The sequence below is a fragment of the Melitaea cinxia genome, chromosome 6, assembly GCF_905220565.1.
Source record: "Melitaea cinxia chromosome 6, ilMelCinx1.1, whole genome shotgun sequence".
Classification (NCBI taxonomy): domain Eukaryota; kingdom Metazoa; phylum Arthropoda; class Insecta; order Lepidoptera; family Nymphalidae; genus Melitaea; species Melitaea cinxia.
Window position 1 is genome coordinate 7672813 of NC_059399.1, and position 21655 is coordinate 7694467.

Consider the following 21655-nt stretch of genomic DNA (forward strand, 5'->3'; position numbering starts at 1 on the left):
TACTACTATACATAAGATGTGAACATTACGTTCATTAAAAAAATTCATTATACATATGCGTTCTGTGCGACTTCTTCAGGTTTCCTATTGCACTAATCACTCCAATAGTCAATATTTATAATGCTCGACGTATCCGCATTGCAAAGGTTACGACATAATTCAACATAGAAGCGATAGCGCAATAATATATCTATGAAGTCATATATTTTAAAATATATATATAATTTTATTTCAATTGAAATTTCCATACAATCTTATTTATAGATTTAACCTTTAAAGATAAAGTAAAACATATATAAAATCGTTAATTTAAGCACGTTAAGCTGTCGGTTCCGGTTGTTATCATGTATGTGATCTGATAGCGATCGTTACTCATAGTAAGGAATATATCCGTCAATTCGTATTGGAGCAACGTGCTGGATTAAGCTCTGATCCTTCTCCAACAAGAGGCGAGCAGTGGTTTATTTTCTGATATGGAGGCCCAGCAGTGGTTTATTTTCTGATTATGCGAATAAAAATAATAATATGTACAAAATTATTTTTATCGTTTTAATAAATCTAACAATTTCTCTAAGCAAACACGTGTAGACTAATACTATACTACACTTCCATTGCATGTAATATTAAATAAGCGTTCTAATAGACCAGGGCTTAACCATTTGAAAATGATAAAAGGTGAAAAAAAAAATAGTAGGATGAAACCCATTGGAAAAAGAAGAGAATACAACTAAAATGAAAGGAAAAATAAATTGCGGGCGATCTAAGGTCGGGAAGTGGTAGGAGGGGTTTGTTTAGGGGTAAAAAGACTGTTTATCTCGATTTCACCAACCAATCAAGCACCCTAATTTTAAATCGGAAATTCTCACGTCAATATATCAGTATTTTTTACGGTCGACTTTTTGTTCGTTGAAATCTCTATTTACTGATGTTGTAAAAAAAATAAACATTACTATGGTAAATGATCTCAGAAAATGCAAATACATGCTCAAAAACGAAATAATAATAATAATAAGACATCTACAATATTTTGAAAACTCTTAAACTAATCTTCTTAATCTTCCTTAATATAAGATGAAATTATTATTATTAAAATAAAATAATTAAAACTTAAAAATACTTTTCTTTTTCACCTCTGAACCCCAATTTGCCAAATATTTATATTCGCAACCCTTTCATTCAAAAGTTGTTGAGTAATCGTAAATATGTATATGATTTTTAGTTAAGGTGAAACAATAAAAAATAATAGTATCTTTTTAACACGGACTGATAAAGTCTATCAATAAGTTATGTGTGAGATACCGGTGAAAAAAGCTCGAGAGGCTTCAAAAAGACTCAAAACTCATACTACATAGTGTATGATCGAATCAGTAGCTTTTTCATCCTGGCTTATATCAGGATGAAAAAAGCACTAACATGAATGTTTGTTTATCCTTTAAAAATAAAAGCAATCGCATAATGTGTTTGCTAAGCACAAAACTGACGGCTGGACCAATTCGGCAATATTTTAAAAAGTTTTCTAATACTCTTTAGAAGGTTCTTACGGGATGAAATAAGGGAAGATGACCAGGAAATTCTAAAATTTCGGTAAAACTTGGACTATTTTTTAACTTTACGCATTTGACAGTTCGTAAGACAGAATAAAATCTGTTGGATCAGCTAGTAATATGTGTACCGTACCTACTTTATAGCTCTTTCGTCACCGTTTTTTGTCAATATGTTAGTAACAAAATATTGTTCTAATATCTATAATATATATATATATATATAAATAATTATAAATTGAAAGTCGTACCTGCGGTTGGAAGAATATAATTTTTACTTTTATCGAGACGTAAGTTTTTAGCCTATGCTAAATAATCAAGTCTCTTATCAATACATGTAATTATTTTTTCTAATTAAAAACAAAGCAAGAGTTTTATACTTATAATTCAAAAACTATCAATACTCTATAAAAAATGTTATATCGCTAGCAACATAATTAAACAAAAAAAAACTTCCGTTTTGAGTATAGGTAAATGTCAACATTAGATTTAGAAAAAAATCGAATGTTTAAACGTTTACTATTTGTAAATAAATAATTTTACAATCCAAATATATGAATAGATAGGATACATACAATTTCTGTGAGCGTTCGCATTTTTCCAAGTTTTTATAAAATATTAATATTTGACAACGACTCGTATATTGAATTTATGCTCGTATTACGTTAGCAAACAAAACAGAGCGGACCTATCGGCTTACGCTATGCTAACAGTAAGGGGTAGTTTTCGAAACAACGTGGAAAATTTCTTTGAAGATAAATTTAATACTAATAAAAATAATACTCGAAAAAATAGTACGCCACGCGAAAGGTGCTCATTATTTTCAATAAAAACAGTTACTAACTAGATTTAAAAAAAATGGAAAATTAACTTATTAAAAAAGGGACTCACGTCATTATTATATGTTGGATCATGCCGTTGTTTCCTTTTAGCTTTGCTATATTCAGGAAGACTTGATTGTCGTCGCATACGTATTCTTTGCTCTCGTTCCATAGTCATTAAATCTGACTTTTGCGATAGAACTAGATAGTGTAATCTATGTACTATATCCATTTTTATTTTAGTATATAAATTAATATTTAGTACATTATTAAATTTAAATCGTCTTCAATTCTTTTGTTTCTTTTTAATTAAAATAATAACTTAATCGTTTACGAAAATTTTACTTTTAAACTATTCATTAAATTAATTTGGTGTAACATGTTTTAGTAAAATTAATAAATTTTACATACTTTTAAATATATATAATAATAGATTAATTTGTTAATAAAATTATAATAATAACTGAAATTTGATCACTTCACATTTAAAGTTTGTATTATATAACACATCACTTGAACATAAAAATTAAATGAAGATAAAGATAAAGTTTGAGTACTAGGATATCATAACGTTGTAAGGACTAAGCCCGCAACTGAGGGCGGGCGGGAGTCGACTGAGCTAGGCGCTGGATGTAGTCCGCCTCTGACGTTTCCCAGCAACCGCTTATTAACAACAGCCACTTTCCGACCGTGAATACACTCATTCGTGAAAATCACTTTTCTATGAAATTTTTATTATTGCTCTCAGACATTATTTTTCTATCTCGTGGACGGGATTACCACGGTATCTCTTTTTTTCATTTAGGTTGCTTTATTTTACCTTTTATCAATTTTCGATCGACAATTATTATTTTATTTCAATCAGTTCAACAACAGTTTCGGAGTAATATTTATTTATTTATTTATTTATACTTTATTGTACACCACAACTACATTTAAATCATTAAACGTATTTAAAGACAGTTACAGACCGTGAAGCACAATGGGCAGACTCATGGCTATCTAGCCATATCTTCCAGACAACATAATAGTAGTACGCCATAATAATACCAACGCCAACCTAGATATACTTACATATAGAAATAAACTTAAAATGTTATATATAAAAATGCTAAATCGAAAGTCTTATATTTTAGATAATTATGTATCTATATTAGGAACATAGTGATAGTGACTTAGACTATTAGTGAAGTCATTTTTGATAAATTTGACAAGTAATTATTTTTCCTTTTTTTAACGTAGGTATTTTTTTTTGATTTTAGTTTCTCTATTCGCGAAATAATTGTGCATTTTTAGATTAAAATTTCTATTACATAGTTATATTATTCAACTGCGTCGATAAACAAGCGTACGACTGATGGTAACCGATTTACCGAAGCCTAGCCTACCTGCTACACCAGAAGCATCGCAGACGCGTTACCGACCCTACCCCCAAACCTTCCAGAGCTTGGTCACCTTACTCACTACAGGAACACAACATCGCTTGAAAGCAATATTATTTAGCTGTGATCTTCTGTAAGGTTGAGACCCCAGTCGAGCTGCTTCATATTTTGAGCTGTAAATTTCCTGCTCTACCCTACCTCAGTTCCAGACAAGCTGTCACAACTCGCCTAGGTGCCTAAAATGACGGCTTGGTTCGCATAACAATCATATTTTTTAAAACTTTATTATGTCATACTACTTAAGAAAAAATATTAAAAAACGTACGTAATAAATTCGATCAAAATTATGAAGAAAAAATAACTTTTCATATTTTTTTGGACGCTGACTTCACTCACTGACAAACGAGGGTTATTGCCATCGTGCTAACTATCATAAATAGTGAGAAATTGTCTTTGTCCCCCTACCTATGAAATTTCGCCACCACATATTAGAATCAGGGTCAATATATTAATATTTATGATTTTATACATATATTGATAGTAATAGATTTAATATATAGAGATAGAAGTTTATTTTATTTTTTAGCGCATTTAAACAAAACTTGTTTTTTTTAAGTTTTTTTTTACTTTTAATTTATTTAACAAAAACGTTATAGTTATGCTGAAATAAAAAATACTGACAGTGAGAGACAAAATTTTAAGGGCGTATTCTTCGTGTCAATGTTTGCTACGCCCTACTACGTAAGTGTAGGTATTACCTACACAAGGTTAATTTGTCACACTCTTTTGTTTGGTGGTTTCATCACTTTATGTATAACAAATAGTGCTTCAGAAGGTCGCACGTGCTACTCTATAATTGATTTTTGTTACCCGTAAGTTACTGTTTAGTTCCCGTATGTTGTCGCTATGCTCTTTTTGCTATAGTATTAATCTTTTTCTTACGAAAGTGGAAGGGATGAAAAAAAGAAAGGGAAGGAAAAACGAAAGGTATTTTTATTTCACTTTTCGCATTCAACGATCATCAGTATGGCGTGAAAAGTATGCAGGGGTCCGGAAAACACAATTGTCTAGACTGCGACAATGTGTATGACTTATACACACATTGGCCATTTTAATTTAATGTAGAAAAATAATACTAGGATAAATTCTTTGACTTAGCGTAAAATGTCGACAGACCACGTATTTAACGATTAAATCACTGAAATCCAAAAGGATTAGAATGATATTTACCTACGTATGTTTCTTTTTTTTAGTTACAGTTAAGTGTTACCGGTACCTACTGTTTGGTAGCCATTACGCGTATCCCTTTGTTGGGCTCGAGTTTGTCATGATTTAGTGTAAACATCTGTTCTAAATTTAAAATAATAATTTATTTTATATTAGCTCCCAAAAGACAAAAAAAAAAACGCTTTGTTTTTTACCAATAAAGTATTGATCTGACAAGTACTTTTTAAGTGATCCCTAATAATACGTAATTATATGACTATCGTTTCGTCTATCTACTTACGTTGTATAATTGGTCCATGTAATTAAAGCGGGGTTTTTTTCGTTTGCAAGCTAACACAATTGTAAAACTTATCGTTAATTAGTACGGGAATCACAAGATTGGTAATGCTGATATTGTAAAACCCCTGTCATCTCGTCATATACTAGTAGAGCTATTACCGGTAACAGCTTGTAGCTGTTAAATGGCCATAATTGAGGGATAAGACTTCGATCGATCGATTTCTCTTTCTCCATGTAAGAGAAGGATTGGAGCTTAATAATCCACCATGCTGCTCCACTGCGGGATGACGGATATATTCACTACTACGAGTAACGATCGCTATCGGGTGTACATGATAACAACCGGGACCGACAGCCTCCAAGGCACGGTGGAGAGACCTACAAGGACTTACAACCAGATCGGAAATAAATATATGTAAAAATACAACCATCGTTATTATTTATATGTATATCTTATCAGAGTGGTTGTTATAAGATTTCAATGCACGAAAATATAGTCAGAAATAGTACCAAAAAAAAACAAAGGTCTTAGCGAATTCAAAGATCGATAGAAAAATTAGAGCACCTAAAATAGTATAACAAGGAGAGTGAGGTGAAGCAAAGTTATCATTATGATCTAAAAGCAGTGAAAAGGTCATCATCCACCTAAAATGAAATCAAACCAAGAGGCAATCTGTAATGCATTGAATTAGACCAGATGGGTGGATTTGAGGAAAAACTGGGCCGCTACTGTTATAATATTTTATGCAGGAGTATTATTTCACACAATGTATAAAAATCACTGTTTATTTGCTTGATTACTATTAAAGCCTAATAGTTTTCCGAAAATTTGTTATTAGGTTTCGTTCTGAAGCCAGTATAAAAGCTAAAATATGAAAAATTGACATCATGTGACAACGGTGGCGTCATACGATTAATGATGTTAAAGGTCATATTTATCTGGGAAGCACGACATAGTGACGGATTACTGACGTAAGTATAAATATGGAAACGCTACTATACATTGCATTAAATTACCAAAACCTTAGAATAAAAGACCAAAACTAATGATTTACACAAAAAAGCAAAAAAAAAAAAAAAACTATAAGTAAATCACTATTGTCGACAGACAGTCGATACTTGTGACAATAGTAATTTAATTTACCTGGATTTGGACTAGATTACTAGCTTGTGATAAAATCAGATCGTTTATTGTCTAAGAAATAGTTGGTATACATATCTTATTGATAAGCAAGTTTAATTAGTTTTAGTATTATCATAAGAAAGTAAACAGGATAATATTTATTTCAATGAGACATTCTTGACATTTTATTGTCATTCCTACAATAAGTCTATTTTACTTTCATAACCTTTGTCTAAAATTTACAGAATAGAAATCTGTAATATTATTTATATTCAATTAATGATCATTAAAAAAAGAGATATTTTTTGATAATTATTTATTAGTAAGGCAGTTCATTTTAATACAAACAAATAAGACCAATAACAAGGAACCCTAAAAAATAATATGTTGATCTTGTAACTTGGTGCAAACACAAATTTGCAAAGGATATTTGCTGTTTTTGTTTCATAATAAACCAAAGAATCCACTCTTTTTAAACAAGCCAGTTAACATGTTTAAATCTTTGTAAACAAATATTGAACAACTTTAATTACTTAATGTACACAAATACTAAAAAAGCATTATCAGATAACTCTAGCTTTAACTAGCTCACAATGTAAATTTTAAGTTAAACAATGATTCTATACTTTCATGAAATAACATCACAGAAATATATTCACGTACGATGAATGTTCAAATTAAGAATAAATCGATGGCTCCTAAGCATACTGAATTAACTCTACTTCTAACTTAACAGGAAGTCGATAAGAAGAGTGTAAGGTTTATAATATTTCAAATGTTAACACAATCAAGAAAAAATAAATAATCATTTTGAATTAAATATATTGATAGCCTTAAACTGTGTAAAATAAAATTCATATTATGTTATTAATTTATGAAATAATGTTTTTTTTTTCGTTATTTATAGGGATAATTTATTTTTAGGAATCGTTATTTATGGGGATAATTTTATTTTTAGGATTTTTTTTTAACATAGATAGATAGGAAATGAAGTAAATATTATTAATATCTTAAAAAATGAAATTATCGAAAATTGTTAGTTGACTCCAGTATACTTAGGAGCCATCGATAATAACATTTCATAGATGTAGTAAAGTGTTACTCACATCTTTCTAATATATTTTTATCTACGCTAACAATGATCAGTTATTCACATGTGGAACATTTATAACTATAAAATATTTAAATATATCTAAATATACACAACATTTTATAAACTCTACAATAATATTTTCACATTTAAGGTATTTGTGAAAAAATTTACAAATTTTAGTTACTTTTAATTGTATACTTCAATAACTTATAAGGCTAATAATATTTTAGATAAAAAAAAAAATGGTTTTCAATTGGGAAGTACTAGTAAACTACTGTAAATTATAAAAAATAGGTAGTGTGTATGGTCATGCTATTACTGTGATACTGTTATTATCTCATAGAGTGAAATCTCAATATTAACTACTAAAAATAGAGTAGATATTAAAATGTTGGCTGTTTGTAAGCGTAAGAAACAATATTAAATAATAGTAGCTTCTCATGTAAGATAAAAAGTCACTATTGGTGCTCTTTATGTACATAATGTACATTTAAAAAATCTTATACACTATAATTTAGAAACATATTGTTCCTAAAATTTTAATTGAAAGATATAAATTATTAAATACTTATATGTTTTACAAAATAGATGAATCACAATTTAGTAAGAATTAAACAGTATCTCTGGTGAAAAACAATTGTCTCCAAATCTATTTGGAGTATACTAACAATTTGTGTAAACATGTATAAAGTACATAATATAAATATGTAAATATATTATACTTCATTTATTTTTGATTTACCATTCAATTTACCCAGTTGACCTAACATAAGGACTGTGTTAATAAGGTTTTCGGAGTAAATTCTTTGATTAGTCTCCATTCTTCTTAGTTTTTGTACAACGTATTTTGAGAAGAACTCCAACTCATTCTCGTTACCTTGAGATCGTAACTCAGAGTCATCAGAACTCCTTTTACGTTTAGCAAGCTTAGGACTGGCTTGTGTTGTTGTTGAAGATCTTCCTTTTCTTTTTGAATTATCGTTTGATTTTATTTCTTCCCTTTGACTATTTATAAAGGCATGGTTAAGGTCTTCACCAAGGTCATTTGCCTCTTCTTCATTTAACTGTATTGTCAAGTCATCTGGTACAGTAACCATGGGTACATGATTATCTAAAAAGAGAGGCGAAGGCAGGAAAGAGACTCGTTTGCGCACTTTGACAGTAGATGTCTTTGGTTTGGCCGTTAGTTCATTAATGCTACCACCAACAGTATGCCTACGATTACTACTAACTTCTTTGTCTTCAGCTTTATTTAGTCTTCTTACTGCTTGCTTGTTACTCCAGAAGTTAACTTTAATTTTAGGCTTCGATTTTGGTTTCCGTTCTATTAATTTAGACTTGGATGCTGAAAGGGTTGTAGGAAATTTGTAACGGACATTTTCATCATCTACGTCGATTATATCAGGTCTTTTGACGGTTTTGGGACTTTGTTTTCCATTAAAATACTCCTTGTTGATTTTATACCGTACATTGTCATCATCTGACTGATAGCCATTTTTCTTTGATTTTTCGGTAGATATATGTTTCATTGTGTTAGTTTAACTTATGTATAAGGATGACATGTAATGTGCACCTGTAAAACAAAAACAAAACATAACAAACAAAGTACGCGATGTTAGAAAGTGCGTGGTGTATACGAAAGAAAATGTTTCCCGCCTAAATCTATAAACTGTTGATACTAAAATTCATGCGTATACATACTATTATTACTAGCAATTAACAATAATATGCAAGGAAAATACATATTCATACCTCTTTATGACAAATTACAGTCGTTAAATATATAAATTTGGTAAGTTTCGTGAAATAAGAAATCACTTTGAGGTTATATGATGCATCAGTAAAAAATGCGAAAAACGAATTACGTTTATTTCTAATGCTCATAAAATAATAAATTTACAACAAAAATGTTGCAGTTAAACAAAATTATCATTAAACCTTATGGTAATATTTCCATTTGTCTTATCAATCTCAATTTAATACCTCAATGAATTACATAACCAATAATTAGATGTGGCAAAAACTCACCTTCATAAATATTATTATAAAATAGTTATTTATTCACAAGTTATATCACTCACACGAAATAAATAAATAGAATCATGGAAATAAACACGTCTCAAATAACACACCATAATCAACTATTAAATGACGCATATTAGTTCATGATATGTCCGCTAGTAGCGCCGTAAACGCGCAGGAAAACAGGTATGGCAGCGTTCTGTTTTTTATAGGTAAAAATTACCAATAGAACAAAGAAAACTCTTCACCCTTTTTTAACTTTAGTTATACACTTTGATAAAATTAACTTTAGGTAACATAATTTTAAGGAGGTATATAGTAACCCATTAATTTATGATTTTAGAAAATATTGCTGCACAATATGTCTATTTTTTTTATTGATTATTTATAAATAATATGGGTATAAGATTGAAAACAATAAAAGCAAAAAGCACAAAGAGATAACAACATATAAATGCAGTTGTGTCGCTACGAACACTTTACTACAGACTATCTTTACGTAAAAATGAAATTAAATACATTGGTGACCTACATTCATAATACACTGGACCGCAAAGAAAAAGGGTTGGTTAGAAAATCTTCAATACCTTCAAAAGTATCGCACCTAGGTTTATGATATAAAAACAAAATTAAAGAATATTAAACGCCACAAAATAATAAAGTACTTAGGTACATAAAACTTTATTTATTTATTTTTGATAGTTGTATAAAAAGCGGTCGCTTTATGGTGTCAACAATGTTGAAAAATCGCTTTTTTACGACTGTTGGAAGTAAAGAATCATCATTTACAAGCTGCAGGAAACAATCTGAGTAGGTACGGATACAGTCAAGCAACGCCTGTTTGAAGCAAATTTAAGGCCCAAATCTAGAAAGACATCAAAAAACTCAAGGTATGGTAAGGATTATGGTAGACAATAGTTGAACTCTGACAATGACTGGTCAAGAGTTAGCTTTTCAGATGAGTCTAGATTCTGTTTATCCAAGAGAACGGGAGAGGGAACGGAGAGCTATGACCAAGCCTTATAGAGGAAAACGTAACGTTTGGTGGAGGCTCTGTTCATGAGTGGGCTCGGATTTCAGCCACACTGAGCTGGTAGTGATAGAAAATGGAACCTTAAACTACACATCTTTATATGCCACTGAAGTTCTGAATGACTACGTTGGTCCATTTTTACGGGACATGGGCGAGAATGCCGTTTTTATGCAAAACAATGCCTATTTTCAAGAAGTCAGTATCACACACATGGAGTGGCCAGCACGCAACCCCGACTTAAATCCAATTGAGCATGGGACGAGCTAGAATGAAATGTACGTCAGCGAATTCCACTGCCAATCACGTTACGTGAAATGAAAGAAGCTCTGATAAAAGAATGGCACAATATGCCGTAGCATCGCCTCAAAAACCCAGTAGAAAGTATGTCGAATCGCATAACAGCAATATTGCGATTTCGCGAAGGCAACACAAAGTACTAAAATGCATGAAAACAGCATATCTGTAACCAATCTATATTCATGAAAATAGTAGAAAAACTTCTCATTTTTATTGAAGTAAAACTTCCTTACGCATGTTTGACTTAGGAAGTAAGCTGGTAAATGCGTAAGGAGAGCGTTACGAAAAGTGTGATCGGGCGAGGTGAATGGAGCAAGACAGAGAGGTGCGAGCACACATTTTATTTCTCTCTTTCTCTCATATCCATTTACGTTTCATATATCTAAAACACAGTGCAGGCCTATTCCCATGACGTAAATTTACGTAAATGTGATATCAATGTGACCTAAACACTAGCTAAGTAAGCTAGTGAATGCGTGATAAGAACGGGCGGGAGATATAAGTTAGTGAAAATATATAGGCGTAAGTTTTACTTCAATCGTGTGGTCTAAAGCACACTGGTTTTTTTAAAATATCATATCGATATCCACATTTAAGTAAATTGATCTCATGTGTTCACCGGAATTGCTAAAAAAGTATTACTTTAGTCTTGTGGTCTAAACACACTCGTTTATTTTTAATTTACTTTATTAAATATAAATATGCGAGATAAAAAATCGTAGTTTTCAAAATTCATATTAAATTAAAAGTTTTTGACTAAAAAAAATAATATCTTGCAAAAATAAGTCAAAAACTCAAAACAATTCAGACAAAGGATGTGTATTGTCAAGAATTATAATAATCATTAGATAAAGAATGTGTGTTGCCAAGAATTATAGTAATTTTTAAATTACTTATTTCGAGACCATAATTAAGTTATAAAGGATTTAATTAACTACTTATTTAACTATGTCGTAACAATAATATGTTTTATTGGTATCTTTACGTAATCTGCTTACTAGTGTTTTTTCTGCTTTTAGTGTTTATTACTATTACTCAAATACCAATAATTTTTAATCAGTATCAAATTTTTCTTTAGTTGAACGTTAAAAAAAGACAATTAAAACTTACCATATGGTTTTTCATAGAAATCCAACCCTTATAGTTCTTTACAGAAATCCAACCCATGTTAACACGAATTTTAATTTTTCTTTTTTGATCCGTAATTTTGACGAACAGGGTTAGCTCGATAACAATTTATTAATACACTTCTGAGATATTTTTACTTTAATGTACAGCTGATGCGATAATGCGTAGGTTATGTCAGACTGCGAGATCTCATCTTAGATTCAGACTGAATAAGTGGGAACACAGTGGGAGGCTGTGCGCAATGCGACACTGTTCACTTTGTTTTTACGAATTATTTAGTTATTGTTTTCAATTAATTTTTGTATCTACATGAAAAACATTTTTATTTCAATTTAACCAATACTTTTATATAAAATACAATTTACTTACCGTTTCACAAGGATCAATTGAAAATTTTCACGAAAATGTCACTTTTTGAAATTACACTTTTTACTAAAATTATAGACGGTATAATTCAAGAATATAGTTAATCAGTAAGGGGTCGAAAATAAATAGCGGGAAAGATTGAAATATATTGATTAGAGCTCGTATGCCCGCTCCGCATGGCTAGGAGACTTGTCGCAACATGGCATGCGCACTATGCCGAGAAGCGGTCGAGCATTTATTTACGTTGAATGTGATCTCTGTTGCGAAGTTGAAGGTCTCCTTTTCAATTGAACTACGTGTGTTTTATTTCTGCTGGTTTTAAAAAGGGGATTTTATGTTAATAGCTTAAGGCATGTACACTTGTACGAGTACAGCGCATCACATGTTACACAATATGATATACAATTTTATTTCTGTTGGCTGTTTTATACATCTATTATACAATACAAGACATGAATACGAGTACGTAGAAGCCCGAGTTGCTGTAACTTCTAGAATTTTTAATGGCTGAATGCTGAGCATTGGATTTACAACATAAACAGGATTTCAATAATGAGAAACGATTTTAAAGGGCTATTCTTGTCGAAAGTTATATTATTGTTCTAGCAACATTTTTAGTACTTGTAACTAAACATGAATGACGAATCTTAATAACTCCACTTACCACAGTTAAAACTTTTTGTTTTAGTTTTCACTTGTAAAAGAGTATTGGTTATTGGGTGACAATTTTCTCTCTTAAGCTCTTCTAAAGCTAACAAGGATTACAAGTAGGCTAGGATACAACCCCACACGGGCAGTGACATAGTAAGTATATGAATACATTGGGATTAATTACGATATGTTTTATTTTAATGAAAATTTTAGTGACTTACCTGAGCTCTAACTGCAGCAAGATGAAGCTGAGTAGCCCGATAATCGTACTTTTTTACAGAAATTTCTTCCTGTAACAAAAATCTATATTTATTACCTGTAAAGAATAATAAATACAATACCTACACGAGTTCTTATACTTTTATTTAAAACAAAAAAATAAGAGTAAATCAAACAATATAATGAGCGCTTATTCATCTTTAGCGACATTAGGTATTCAAACAATTCATTCCTAATGAATGAAAGTATCAGAAAAAGAATGATTAATTAAATATTTCATATTCAATTTATTTTACTTTGTACGTGCTTTGTTAAATTAATTATATTTAATTAATTGTATTTGTAACTTTTGTACCATTTCGTATATCAACTATAATTTAAAACTTTTTATAGACGCTATATATTTTTAATAATACATATACCTACCGAAGTATAATATAACATTTGTTTGTATCGGTATCCGATTCGGTACCTTTTAATTATTGAAATTCATGTACAAGTGCTGCCAGCTGACGTATAATCTACCATTTTATGACCGCTGACTTTATTTTTTCTTCAAGATATTATAAAAAACTATAATCCGACAAATTTTAAGGTGGCAGGAAATGACTAAAAGAACTTTTTGTTACATCTTACAAGGTACCAGCTGACATATTTTTCAGATACAGCAAGCTGACATTAATTTTTATTCATAGTAGCATATAAACTGGTAAATTTTAAGTTGAGAGGAAATCATTGAAAATATAATTTTTTTCATGTTCAAGCAGCTAGCTAACGTATATATAATCCACCATGTTATGGTCAGCTGACTTTATTTTTCGGTAAGTCAGGTTCCCGGATCATACAGCATACTAACAATAAGACTGCCTTACATTCTAGCTACTACTGCCATCCAACTAGTGTACCATGGCTAACAACAAAAGCTCTTGTTACGGGTCTTTCGTAAAAATACCACGTAATTTTTAATAGATGGCTCTGCTCACTTCAGCTTTATAAGTTTCGTTCGACGGAAGTAGATGGCGCTGTCACGTTTTCATATTTTCACTACTCAATAGAATAAGATATAATTGTTAGATAGTACCAACTTAACTTGGGTGGGTAGCATATATAGTTAATGCTTCGTTCCAATGAATAATTGTCTGATTATTTATAAACCTTAATATAAATATAAAAACATAAATTATTCAGGAATGCAAACATAAATAGGTGTTACATATTTAGTTCTATATATCTTGGAACTTAAGAAGCCGACCGATGGCGGGATAACCATCCAACTGCTGGCTTTGAAATACACAGGCCGAAGACGGGCAGCAGCGTCTTTGGTGCGACAAAGCCAGTACTGCGGTCACCAACCCGCCTGCCCAGCGTGGTGACTATGGGCAAAACACATGAGTTCACGTTATTTTTGACGTAAACTTGTGGAGGCCTATGTCCAGCAGTGGACTGTATAGGCTGTAATGATGATATTTAGTTACTCGCCTATTTAAAGGAACATGCTTACTGGTAAAATTAAAAAAAAAAAAACACCTGGAATGGAATTCAGTAAGCATTCGTTAATTGTATTAGTTTGGTTTTTATTTGTGTCTTTTTTTTATTCTTTAGTAGATGTGCCCGCGACTTCGTCCGCGTAGAATTTAACAAAAAGTTATTGTTCAGTTTGCGGAGTTATAAAATTAATAAATTTCTGAAATAAAAGTAGCCTAGGTTACTCCTTATTACATCAGCTATCTGCCAGTGAAAGTCCCATCAAAATCGATCCAGCCGTTGCAGAGATTAGCCGAAAGAGACAGACAGATAGACAAAAAATGTAAAAAATGTTATTTTGGTACAAGTATAGTGTATACACACCCATATGCATTTAGTAAAAAGCGGTTTTTTTAATATTACAAACAGACACTACAATTTTATTTATTTGTATAAATATTGTTAAAAGACACACGTGAACACCTTTAATTCAAAATTCACATTTACTTATTACACCTTACCCAAAACTGTAAAAAAAAGTTTATGGGCTGGTGTAGCCTTACTAATTTTACTACCGAATTCACCAATAGTTGGTAAAGTTTATCCTGCACATATCTACGTTAATTACAGGCTATAACCACAGGAGGCAAAGTTGGGCCGTAAGGGCTGTGGGGCTGTGGGGGTGGTGGCTGTGGGCGTGGGCTGTTTCGACTTAATTAATAAAATATTTTTTTTTATTTAAATTTACATATGGTGGAGAAAAATAAAAATACTGTGTAAACTTGTATCTGTTACAAAACATAATTATAATAATTTTGCATATTTACTTTTACGAGAAGTAAAAAAAAAAAATACATTTTGGTGTTATTTTACAACCTTTTTTAGCATTTCGTTACTTCTTATAATGTGATATTAGATAAGACTGGAAATAAAATATTGTCGTAGGGGATCGAGATACATTCGTTTGTCTCTTTACAACGCTATTTTATCAAAATAGTGTCAAGTTGTCAGTAAATCTATGATTGTCTTTGTAGTCACTTATTCACTGTGCGTACACTTCTTTAAACAATTTTTAATTATTTATTATTTATGCAGGTTGGAGGAGGTAAGTATATTATATCACTTATCTAGCGCCCAATCTACAACTCTTTTAGGCAGAGTTTTTAAATATTGCTTAGAAATGGTATGTAGTAAGTATATTGTGCATTAAATTATTTTAATTAATTTATGTCTCTAAGGAAGTTCTAAGTTCTAGGCTCTGTGAACTTATACTCGTATATAAGCACAACCGTGGAATTGTGATTCCATAAGAATGTGATTCTTAAGTTATAGTCTCTTATATATAAAGAAGATGAATAACAGTATAGAAAATTTGACTTCTTTGGGTTAAAACCTAATGTACCAATAATGTAATGTGTGTAATAGCCCATTTGTACAATAACTTTGTCGTGAAGAAAAGGTGCTAAAAATGTATATAAGTTGCTGATAAAGTTTATTTCGTACATAAGTAATAGAGGCTATGTTAGAAGGAGAACTAACATACTACAATTTCTGAATTAAGAAGATGCGAATATAAATATTAGACGGATAAAGTGAGTTTTGATTGAAATGATTTTTTTTCTCTGTCTGTCTTTCTATTTGTTCGGGTTTATCTTCGAAATGGCTCAACCGATTCTTATGCGACTTTAAGTAGAGGATAGAGGAGGTTGTGGAGGGTGTGAGAGCAAAATCAGGATTTCCTGGGGAGAAATCCCGTGTTTACCAACGTGAGTACCAACCGCCTAGGTAGATATTAAATAACAAACGTTTTGGCTGTTTGTCCCTCAAAATGAACGCAGGTGAAACCGCGGGGCACAGGCAGTGTAAAAATAAAAACATTTTTATTGTATTAAAAATGTTATTCAGATATATGTATAATGTAAATATATGTTCAAAACAGATTGGTACTAATAAAGAAGATTTTCTGTCCGCTCCTGATTGAATAGAATATATTTTAATTACTATGCTTTTTATTTTATTTCTTTATATAATTCTTTGAATTTACTTTACTATTTATACAACACATTTTACTTACTAGTACAGCATTTTTTTGTGTTTTTGAATTTGACACCCTGCTGGTTATACCTGCCGCTTTGTGTTTTTTAACCAAAGCACTTATAATTTGATCGTAAAAAGATCAGGCAAATGAAAACTTACTTGTATTTCGTTGACCTTGTTATATAGACATCCTTCGAGGCTTCGAGCCTGATGCCGCGCTAGAGCATCCAGTCCATCCTGCAAAAACGTTATACATTTTAATGTGTTCATGAATAAAATCTAAAGTAATTTCAAAACCTCTTTACATATATATTACAATTTTACAAAAAATGCGTATAAATAAAAGACTATTTAATCAATTTTTTTTTTTATTATAACTGAAGTTCGAAAGAATATTGTAATAGTAATTGTCTATGTTTTATTTGTAGTTCGCGACCACGCCTTTCAAAGACAACGTAATTTAACTACATTTTTATTGCTTTAACAACTCTTTGTATTTGCTTAGGGCAATTTTATTTTTTTGATTAACATTAAAAGTTAAATGGACAAAGTTGTCGCTGTAAAGTACTGTTCGTAACTTTTTGTCAAATTACGCTTGCATTTTTATATTAAAATACATTTTTGTTACATGACGAGAGTACGAGTAAAGTGTTTTATAAAACGCGAGAGACTGAATAAATGTATGCAACTTTCTTTCTATTTTGACATTCATTCATTCATTCATTACAGTCTATACAGTCCACTGCTGGACATAGGCCTCCACAAGTTCGTGCCAAAAATGGCGGTAACTCATGTGTTTTGCCCATAGTCAGCACGCTGGGTAGGCGGGTTGGTGATCGCAAAGCTGGCCTTGTCGCACCGAAGACGCTGCTGCCCGTCTTCGGCCTGTGTATTTCAAAGCCAGCAGTTGGATGGTTATCCCGCCATCGGTCGGCTTCTTAAGTTCCAAGGTGGTTGTGGAACCTTGTTATCCCTTAGTCGCCTCTTACGACACCCACGGGAAGAGAGGGGGTGGCTAAATTCTTTAGTGTCGTAGCCACACAGCACATTATATTTTGACATATATAATGTTTATTTAACGCCGCATTGGCGCAACGGTTACAGCCATGGATTGTACCTGTTGCGCTGGCGGTTGCGGGTTCGATCCCCGCACATGACAAACAGACCAGGGCATACAGGTGTTTGACGTGGTCTGGGTGCTTGTGCAGTCCTTGTGGATCTTCCCACCTTGTCTCTGAGAGCACGTTAAGCCGTCGGTCCCGGTTGTTATCATGTACACCTGATAGCGATCGTTACTCACAGTACCCGCCAACTCGCATTGGAGCAGCGTGGTGGATTAAGCTCTGATGCTTCTCCACTATGGGGAAAGCGGTCTATGCCCACTAGTGGGATATCATAGACGAAAGATTGAAGCGTAAACGTATGTTTATTTTGTTATATTTGTTAGTTTACGTCTGGTTACCCAGACATAAACTCTCTTCGCAATATAAACTCGCCTTCTACATATATATCATCATCATTATCATAACTTCAATTCGTAATAAAAGTACCTGTAGTTGTTTGATTTGCAACTCCAGATCTTGGGCGTCCTGTCTTAACTGTTCGTAGTTTAGTCTCGCTTGTCCGCCGCCCATACGATCGAGCAACATCTCCCCACGGAGTACTGGCGGCATGCTCTCCTGGTAATTTAAAAGTAGATTATCCATAAAAAAGTTTTTGTTTTCTTATTTACTGAAACTGTTAGTTTTAGCAAAGCAAACAGTAAGATCTCATTTCGTTTTTATAATGAATTTTCGATAAATTCGTGTACGAAATTGAACAGTAATAAAAATTAAAGGTATATTTTTTAATATAATACAGGAACCGGGCTTTAAAGTTTCAATGACTATATAATAAAATTATGACGTGAGACACCTGCATGCAAAAAAAAAAAAGAATTAAGATATAATTTATGCAAACAGATATAACTAATTTATGTAGAGAAAAACTCGAGTACACCTTTAAATAATGCTATTTATTAAACACTGATGTGAATATTGTACAACAATCACAGGGTTATTGTCTCTTGTCACATTATTTCCAGATAAATATTATAACAAAATAATATAGATAAATCACATCTGGAGGTCTCCACTAATAAATGACTTATGTCATTATCGTCCTTAGTTAGATGGAACTTTTTTCCCTGGAGAATACCAGTAACTTGATATGTTTCCTAATCTATGTTTTGAGTTGATAAACATTCTCATTTATTTAATTTATTTATCTATGTTAGTATTATTAGGTTGTAGAGTTTGTTTGTTTGAACGCTCTAATCTCATCCTTCCCTTTTGAGTTGGGTAGTCCATTTACCGAGAAGACTATAGAGAATAGATAATACTTATAATATTTTAGTGCGTCTTCAAATTGTTGCGGGTAAATCCGCGTGACACAGCTAGTATAATATATTACAAAACCTAAATATGTAATAAGTATTGCTCTCCGTTTATAATAAATAAAATACTCTCAAATTATTATTAATACTCCAGCTTAGTGTAATAAGAAGAGGTAAGACGGAGATAATAACGCTAAGCTTAACACATTTGCAAACCAAGTAGGTATCTATAAATGTCATGTATTATAGATATTTTATATTATTATTATTATTGATTATTTAATTTATACTTAAAGATATAATAATAATAAAAAAACTGATTTTGAACTATGTATGTTTCTATGAACTGCTCGTACTTCATTTATTGTACTAATGCCACCTTTCATTCGTGTTTAAACATGTTTATACGAGTTGATACTGGTTTAAATGTTACGTCAGCACAAGACTCGCAAATGCGTCGTGACCATATAAGTATGGTTCCAAGACGCTTTGAATACGTATTATGGACACGATATTTCCATTTATAATTCGCTACAGCGAATTACAGCACTAAAAGGGCGATAAGTCTATATATGGTTAGGTGCGATTAGGTGGTTGCGCTGACATCCTTTTACGGCTGGGTCTCCAGTACTGGTCACTCCACCTGGTGATGCTGTAAAGTCAGCTAGGGCCAACAGGATACTCATTTCTTTCAAAAAACGAGTGTGCTTTAGATCACACGACTGAAGTGCAACTTCTATAGCTCCTACAGTAGGTAATATACGAAACGTCTCCTCCTATCTTCACTCATTTATATCGAGAGAACCTTCTTCGTAATATATATAGTGGTAAGCATTGATTTATAAATAAACAAAAAAAGTATTTACCGCAGCGACATCTAGCGGTGGGTCATCTGGTTCAGGAGGGTATGGCGGTAAGAAAGCTCGCTTGGGCGTCCTCATGGGCAGCTGGTTGTTCAGGAGCGTACGCGCTAGATGTGCCAAATCCGCAGTGCTTGAGACAGCTCTCGCTTGAGCACAGAGAGACTCATACCGTCGTAGCTGGTTATTACTCTGTTAGAAAAAAAAGATAGTTACAAATTAACAATTTAGGATTTTACCCAACCACACCCAAGTTTTAACTAACCTAAACTGTATTGTGTGTGTTTCAATAAATCATCTTATGTTCTCGTTTATTACATATCGTTTCATATGTATGATTTTCATTTCAGGAAAAATATTGAATACAAGTTAGATAGGGTAAGTTAATTTTTATTAACCGACTTCAAAAAAGATGGAGGTGTTATGTTATACTGTTTGTTTCCCAAATACAAATAAATAAAATAAATAAAATAAAAATAAAAAAACGTAGTTACTAAACTAATCGGATGTATTTGCGTTTATGACAGTAGCATTTTTAACCAACTTCAAAAAAGGAGTAGGTTACTCCATTCGACCGCAAATATATATATTTTTATGTATGTTCGGAGATAACTTCGGCGTTTATGAACCGATTTTGATCAATCTTTTTTTGTTGGAAAGGAGGTATCCCAAGGGTGGTACCCTGATAAGGAAACCAGGATCTGATGATGGAATCCCGGAGAAATCAAGGAAAACCCTCGAAAATTGTAGAGACGACTAGTGCGTTTGTTAATTTTTTTCGTCTTCTTACGTTGTAATACTTGTCGATGTAGTTGATGTTGGTTTTTTTCGTTTGTGAGCAAACACAATTATTAGAATATAGGTCTATTGAAAAAAATTAGACTATTATAAATTATTTTTAATCTTTTACGTAGTATATTTAGACGTTTTCAAGAACGATAAAAATATTTACAACGTGTATTATGATTCCTATTATTTACGATCTTTTAATATAATGTTCTTATTAAAATATTTCTTGTTTATCTTAATAGTTTTCCTAATCTAATCTTTAATTTTTTTTTGTGTTATTTTTCTGGGAAAAATCTCTTTCAGAGATAAGTTCATCTTTGCCATAAACCTTATTATTATGTTATGTTTCTACATGTATTTTTTGAGTGCAATAAAGTATAAAGTATATAAGGTGTCTTTAAAATTGAACGTGATAAATTGATGAAGATCCGGTTTAAATTATTGGAGCTTACAAACGGAACTCTACCGTGGACGACAGTAAATTGCTTGAAATTAATGCAATCGTAGCTGAGAATGTACATTAAGGGAACTGACAATTGATTGAAGTCGGATTATTGAGTTGGATTTGTTTTCCTTACAAATTTAATTTTAGGGGAGTTGTAGGTATTTGGATTTTATATTTTGGATACAATCTGATTTAATTTTTCACTTAATAAGTTATTAACACAAATACGATTAAATCTTATCCTACATTTTTTTTTGTTTTATTTAGGTTCACAAATTGAATGATACAATATAAGAAAGTTTATGTTTGTAACAATTTGAAAGGTGTATAATGTTCATTCGTATTACAATAAACACAGCATGCATGCATCATAAATATTTCAATATGATATTATATATTTCTTTCAAAAACTCAAATCTTTTATTGAAATTATCACTTCGGCCTATCACAGTCCACTGCTGGACATAGACCTTCATAAGTTCGCGCCAAAAATGGCGGTAACTC

The 21655-nt window shown here is 31.6% G+C and overlaps 2 protein-coding genes across 3 annotated transcripts in view; both read right to left on the reverse strand.

The window, feature by feature from the left end:
* The window catches only part of LOC123654298, a 139718-nt gene that overhangs the window by 30733 nt on the left and 87330 nt on the right, over window positions 1-21655 (reverse strand). The window contains exons 7-10 of the mRNA XM_045590213.1: window positions 19924-20109; window positions 18234-18362; window positions 16843-16920; window positions 13185-13253 (exon numbers count right to left, since the gene is read on the reverse strand). Of these exons, the coding sequence (XP_045446169.1) occupies window positions 13185-13253; window positions 16843-16920; window positions 18234-18362; window positions 19924-20109 (462 nt within the window). The remainder of the gene's footprint in view (window positions 1-13184; window positions 13254-16842; window positions 16921-18233; window positions 18363-19923; window positions 20110-21655) is intronic.
* On the reverse strand, window positions 7641-9666 carry LOC123654297. Of its 2 annotated transcripts, none has more exons than XM_045590211.1 (2): window positions 9495-9666; window positions 7641-9039 (listed from the first exon to the last, which is right to left on the reverse strand). In XM_045590211.1, the coding sequence occupies exon 2, from the start codon at window positions 8993-8995 to the stop codon at window positions 8183-8185; it is 813 nt and encodes a 270-aa protein (XP_045446167.1). In that variant the 5' UTR covers window positions 8996-9039; window positions 9495-9666; the 3' UTR covers window positions 7641-8182. The 2 variants fall into 2 exon arrangements, with proteins under 2 accessions (XP_045446167.1, XP_045446168.1); XM_045590212.1 differs by lacking the exon at window positions 9495-9666 and adding an exon at window positions 9219-9484.